Source organism: Limulus polyphemus, unplaced genomic scaffold (assembly GCF_000517525.1).
Source record: "Limulus polyphemus unplaced genomic scaffold, Limulus_polyphemus-2.1.2 Scaffold22, whole genome shotgun sequence".
NCBI classification, from domain to species: domain Eukaryota; kingdom Metazoa; phylum Arthropoda; class Merostomata; order Xiphosura; family Limulidae; genus Limulus; species Limulus polyphemus.
The window spans coordinates 1,618,900-1,626,064 of NW_013665632.1; the positions used below are offsets into that span (position 1 = coordinate 1,618,900).

General features: G+C 29.4%; 1 protein-coding gene across 1 annotated transcript in view; it reads right to left on the reverse strand.

The window, feature by feature from the left end:
- LOC106458432 (carnitine O-palmitoyltransferase 1, liver isoform-like) overlaps window positions 1–7,165 on the reverse strand; it is a 98,716-nt gene that overhangs the window by 14,610 nt on the left and 76,941 nt on the right. Inside the window, exon 14 of the mRNA XM_013917948.2 lies at window positions 6,788–6,859. Within this exon, the coding sequence (XP_013773402.1) occupies window positions 6,788–6,859 (72 nt within the window). The remainder of the gene's footprint in view (window positions 1–6,787; window positions 6,860–7,165) is intronic.

Sequence of the window (7,165 nt, forward strand, 5' to 3'; positions counted from 1 at the left end):
GTGTGTGTGTGTGTGTGTGTGTGTGTGTGTGTGTGTGTGTGTGTGTGTGTGTGTATATATATATATATCTGTGTCAGTGTAAACCACTTGTACCTGATGATGACAAAATCTTGTCGAAACATTGTACATTTGCTGTTATGTTCAACTTATATTAAAGTTTTTCTTCATTATCCATTCAAGCTGTCTCCGAGCATTACATGATATTTATTGTAAATAAATTAAACAGAAACGTATTGCATAATCTGATGAGTGTATAACTGTTGTACAAGAAATTAATATACTTATTCAGCCATTTTTGTTGTCTTTATTCCAAAGTGACTATTCAAGTTTTACACTTTTCTTAACATTTTCAATACATTCAAACTAGAAATCAGTTCCCCCTTTGACCGTTTTTATATACAACTTAGTAATTAATTGAGATTCGGGTTTATCTCAAACAAGATACAGAAAGCATCACTAAAAATCAACATATCCTCATTTTTGACATTATTTCAGAACTTTGAATCTCACGCAGTCTACACAATGGCTATCAGCATTAGCCATCTCTAATTCAACTTTTCATCTACCAACTTAAAAACAATCATCTCATCCATATAAGAACACAAATCTTTTGAAGTAAGTGGTATTCAATATGCATATTTAAGAGTTAAGTTTTCTTATATATATGTGTGTGTGTGTGTGTGTGTGTGTGTGTGTGTATATATAAACGTACATTGTATTCTTCACTTGGAACTGAATTTTTTACAGATATACAGACACAGATTTCTTCATGATATGATTTTTGTTTATTTCAAGCCTCACTTTTGCTGATTTGAGATCAATTTCTGGCTTGGTATCTGATGATGACAAAACTTTGTCGCAAACATTGTACATTTGCTGTTGTTAAACTTATATTAAAGTTTTTCTTCCTTATCCATTCAAGCCACCTCCAAGCATTATTAGTCTCAAAGTGGGTTTCTCGTCATCGAACTATAATAATTACTTTCATACTGAACATTCATAAAGTATATAGCTAAAAAACAAAATTAAAGACAGTGATTTAGGAGAAAGAAACTGATTCACACATTCCCATCATTCTAGAATTAAAAGTGTGTTATAACTATAAGCAAGTAGCATACAAGTTTTTTGTACCTAATGTAATTAAAAGGGCAATAAAATTGACTTGTACGTTATCATAAGGGTCAATTTAACAGGAAAAAATAGTACTAGCAAAGGTAAAATTTCTATCTCCTTTAAGAAAAGGTTCTACAGATAAAGTTTAAAAGACACAGGTAATCAAGCAGTTTAAGAATGTTTGCTGTGGAGTATTTCAGTTTTTACTCAATAACAGAAGCGATGTTTAAAATAATGCTGTTTTCAAATTTTGCAAAATGCTACTCAAGGATTATATGCACTAGCTGTTCCATATTTTGAAGTGATAGACTAGAGGGAAGGCAGCTAGTTCTAATTAAATAGTGGGACTTGACTGTCACTCTCATAATACACCAATGGCCAAAAAGTATGAAGCTCAATTTTTTTTTGGGTGGTAATGGAGAAAGAACCATGCAACCTCAGAGCAATAGCTGGGCAAGCTCACTGCTGAGGAGTCTCACTCAATCCAAAATGATGTATATCTGCTATAAATCAAGAATGGTTAGGATTAAATGCTAAACTTTTGTGTGTATGTGTGTGTATAAAAAAAAACAACAACAACAGAAGTTTTTGGTGAAAAAAATCACCAATTATATCTTAAAAAGTTAGGGGCCTTCCACATCATTTTTTAAAGAAAAAATAAGCTAAAAAATAGGCTATAGTACATAATTGGCAGTTTCGCTCATTGGCCAGAAATACTCCAGTTTTTATAAGCTTTCTGTTACATTTCTTTGGCAAAAAACCAATTTCACAACCTAAATCACTCATAAAATCAAGTTTATTGGGACTCATACAAACACCAAAAATGTTGCATTGTGTTAATTGTACTTTCTTTCTACCAGTTGTACCATAGGGCTTGCTTACTATTTGGATTTAATTATTTCAATGCAGGTGGAGCCAGAGTGTTTTTGTTCAGTACACTCAGTTTTTAAAATCAAAACTAAAACTACTAGCAGATGTACCCATGTGACGCATGGTGAAAGGAACATGAAAGTTTTTTGCTAGAATATGCCAGTGGCAATATAAAGATTAAAAGTACGTAAGAATAAAATTATTCATGTCTACTGGGCTTTATTATTTAAATAACACTTTATTTTCTATTTTAGTTTTTTCTTTTTATGAAAAAGCAATAAGTAGCATGAGACTTAAAATCATTTCACTTTAATACAAGTGTCTATCATGAAAGTATGAACAAACAATATTCAAAAAAGAAATACCTCAAATAACTGATGGAAATGTAAAATTAATGTTTAACCAGTTATGAATATAAAAAGTTTTGGTCCTAAATATGCCAGTAATAACAGAAGGTCCATAGACTATGTATAATCAATGTATTGAAAGATGAAACTGGAGAAATCCCATCAGAACCCATGTGGCCATCCCTCATTGGCTGACCTATATTTAGCAAGCACTTGAACTATGAAACCTATGCATTTTCAAAGAAAGATAGCTACTTCTTCACATATCATTCCCAGATGATTTAAACTACATAAGACAGGTTTAAATGCAAAAGTTTAGGAGGAGATAGAAGACAAACAACCGTATTTCTCTCAAATTATAGTAGGATTAAATCAAATTCCATAAAGTTGATGAAACTTGTTAAATAATATCAAAGGAAAATGTTTCAAATTTTATTGGCTTTCCTATTTCTTTCTGTTATTAACCTTATAAGTATAACCAATAGTTTTTTAATAAACTACAAATTCTACATCTTTATTTTAATGGTTTGTTTCTTGTTAAGCAGAGATCTACACAATGGACTATCTGTTCTCTGCCTGCCACAGGCATCAAAACCCAAATGTTAGTGTTGTAAGCCTGCAGGCTCACCTCTGAGCCATTGGAGGGACCTTTATTTTCATGACATCATATATAATTTACTTATGATCACTGAAATAGAATGTAAAAACTTATCAAAATATAAACAACTCAAACTAGAATTATTTTTTTCATATTACTGATTAGAAAGTTCATTTCACATATTCAATCACTTTGCACTTGTTTTTTATTCATCTTTAGTTTTAGGTATATTTTCTTTAATATATTTTTTTTGCTCACTGAAGCAGTTACCTAACCCACTAAAAATAAAACATTCTGTATGACAAATAATGGCCTCTTAATGCCACCATACGTGTTAACCCAAAATACTGTATCTGAATTCCTTTTACAGAAACTATTTCTGGAGCTATTAAATAGCCATATATCTAGTACCAGCAACAAGACAAGAAAATTTCACAAAAAAACTGTTACAGAAATATTGCATGCCTCTAAATAGTTGGAACTATTTCTAAACACTGTGTTCAACTTTCAAGTATAGAATTATAAAAGTAGAAAAATGCAGTGATGGATTGATATGTTGTTTAGACTGTTTGAAGCTTATCTCCTCCTCTTTAGAATGGGTTTTAGATGGAGCGTATATCTATTTTTAAAGCTTAAATATTACCTTATTTGTCAAGAACCAGGTTGGAGGTAATGTACATATGAGCTCAACCAGTAAAACCATCAATCAGCTTATACTGCCTTGAGACAATTGAAACTATGTAAATTTTTTGAAATTCTAGATAGTTTATTGATAGAAACATAAAAGTCCTAGTGACCTTTAGAGAAAAACAAAATAATATTCCTAAAAACAGAGCAAAACAACATGTTTAAACTTTGCTACTAATAAATGTAACTAGATAACTATTAAATGATTATATAATATTTCTAAACTACTTTCAGAAACAAAACTTATTCAAATTGATTATAATTTTCTTCCTAAATTAAATTTTGAGTATGTAGGATAACGATACATTTAAAGTGACATTGCATAACACCTTAGGAAAAAATTAATCTGTCAAATGATGAAAATATAAAGTGCCTCTAAAGCTAAAAATTAAAAAATATAAGATAATACCACAATTTTAAGCTTACTGTTTCTTAAAAAATCGATAAAAGACAGCTTTTCCCATAATATTTTTTCCCATTGATTCAAAGTCAACTAAAAAGATACCTTTAATGATGCAGTAATAGCAATCTCCCCCTTAATCTGTTAGTTTGACAGTTGACTTAAAATATAGGAACCTTCTTATCATAAACAAGTCAAAGTGAATGTCATGTCTCTTTACATAGTTATATTCAAAATTTAATGAAATTACTTTATTATCGCTGTATACAAATAAACCTGGCATCAAAAGTAGTTAATAAATCAAATTTTAATATATATGTTTCAAGTTATTAATTTTATAAGAAAATATTTTTAAAAAAATCCTCAATCTCCCCTAGTATGAGGTCTTCCGTCTTCTCTCATTTATGTAGCAAACCCTCCCCGAAAGGAATTTAATTTAAATTATTCATTATAATATATATATACATATATATATTACTCGGGCAAAACATAATTTTTATGTCAAAAATTACCAACAATCCTCTCTGATGCTTTAAACTATGCTATTTATAACCAACAGAAATCCAAAGTTTTAATCTATCAAATAAAGCTTTTTATTACATTTTTTTCTGTAAAGAGAATTGTCTATTTTGCCTCTAGTTCAAAACTTTTTCTCATGGTGTTCACATTGACAAGATTAGCTGAATTGTATAGTTAAAAAGTCAGAACAATTATGATAGTTATAGGACATTGTTTGCTTTGTGCATGCTATTATTCTGTGTTGTTAGTTGCATTATTTAATTAAATAAAAATTATTTAGTGTAGTAGTACCATAAAAATGTAGACATAAGTTTCATCAACAGTTGACACCAAAAGATAAGAGGATCTAGGTAAAAATTATATTTCTTGTTTTTCATGTGTGTTCTGTATTTATTATTCGAAAAATTAAAACTTTTTAGGTTATATTAAGTAAGACAGTGAAAAAAAATAATCATTAGGTATAATCATGAGCAGGTCATGTGTTACATAATTTCATATGTTAATGTGAGCTACAACATTTGTGGCAGGATTATTATTTAGATATGGTTCAAAGGGCAATAAAATTAAGTATAAACAGATGTATACTCTTACAAGCTTTAAGATAAACAATTATAATTTCATGTTTCAATTTGAAGACACTAGAAAGAAAAATAGTTAATTTAGATTTTTTTATGGTGGTTATGAGGTTGGTTAAATTAGCCAAACGGATATATGGAGTTAGGGTAGAGAAAGTAACAGATAAAATATATAGTTTTACTAAAAAATTGATATTTACTTAGGAGGCTTTAGAGATAGGAAAATGAAATATAACAACTTAAAGATGGAGAAGAATATTTTTAATTTTAACATAAAAATCACTTTGTGCTCAAAGCAGTCAACACGTCTGACATATTTTTAGTAAAAATACTTCATTAAAGAATCAGATTAAAAAAGACTTGTAATGTTTAATGACAACTTGCCAAATTTTGTGAAGATACACAAAACATATTAAAAGTTATAGTATGGAAACTGAGTGTTATTTTGGGTCACAAACTTAGTTGAATCAACCACACTTGTAGCAAGAGAATAAAAAGTAGCAATGTAAAACAGAAAAAGAAAACAAACAAGGTTCATGCAGAAATTTAATATTGTACTCCTAATCTGCTAAATCCTATAAAGTACACCTAATCCTATAGCTACATTAATTGTAGCTTACTATAACAAAAAAAATTTGAGATTCTCTTTGGCAATTTTTTTTTAACTTTTCTTAAGCTAATTGTTAAGAGCATGAAGTGATATATTTTCAATCCTTCATCACCCAAAAACTGTTTCCCCGATATTTTTACGTTTTACCACAATCTAGCTTTTCTAAAAAAAAGATGCTTAAGTATTTTTAATTACCATAATAAGTATGACATGATATAAAAGACTGTTTCATTCAGATATTATTGATTAATTTAGTTTTGAATGAATGTTTTATTATTGTTTAGTTTTTATTATAATAAGAGTTAAAAGTAGTTTTGTTAATAATTCATTGATGTTGAGAATATCGAAAGTCATGTGCAATATATTGTCGTTGAGAATATAGAAGGCGGACAGATGATTAGGTAATAAAGATATAAATAGCGTGAGATGAGCGGGTGGCAGCAGACAGACAGATAATAGCAAAAGAGAATAAAGTTTGTGTGAAGTTAACTACCGTAGAAGTGATAGACCTAACGTTTAATATGTTAGAGTGAAACTAGCAGTAGAAAAGAAGATAAGAAAAATAATTTTATTTCGTCAAAGCATGGTTCTAAAGTAATTGAATCAACCTGAGTGCACTTTGACAAAAGGAACAGAGGATCTTCAAAAGAAAGAAGACCAAACGATTATGGTAACTTGCACCACAACTGTAAGTGAATCACAGAGAGTACCAGTGTGATAGAAATAGAGAAGATAGTTTGGCTTGTCAACTGAAATTCTAAAGTAATTGAATAGACCTAAGTGGATACTTGACACGATGGAGAGAACTACATATATAGTACTTATATGTCCATAATATCTATAGTGTTGTAGAATTTATTGTACATATGTTAACTTGTTCTGAATATATATTTATATTATTTTGAAAACAAGTGAAGTGCGTACTGTTTATTCATCGTTGAATTTATCGCTAACAAGTCATGGACACCTACTGTAGAAGAATTCTAAGCCCAACAACAACATAATATGTATCTATACTATTAAGAAATATAACTAAAAGCTTTTAAATTCTGACAAAGTATTTCTAACCTTGCATTTCTTGATTTCTCCTTTACCCCATTTGTCATGATCATGAAGAACCAAGTCAACATCACTACTGTTCTAGAAATTAAACAAATACTATCAATAAGATAAATTCCCTTAGAAGTACACCATTATAACTTACACTATGTATATATATATATTACATTGTCTATTTTCAAGAAATTATCCATACATAGTGCCTTCCAAAAGTATTCATCCTCCTGCAAAGTTTCCACGTTTTGTTGCCATCTGAGCTTACAATCATGAAACTTTCAAATGGAAATTTATATACACCTGGAAAAAAGTTAAGCACCCCCAAATATTTTTCAGGATTGCTTATTGAAAATAAGGTTTAATTTTCATGATGTTGAGCAATGTTCATAA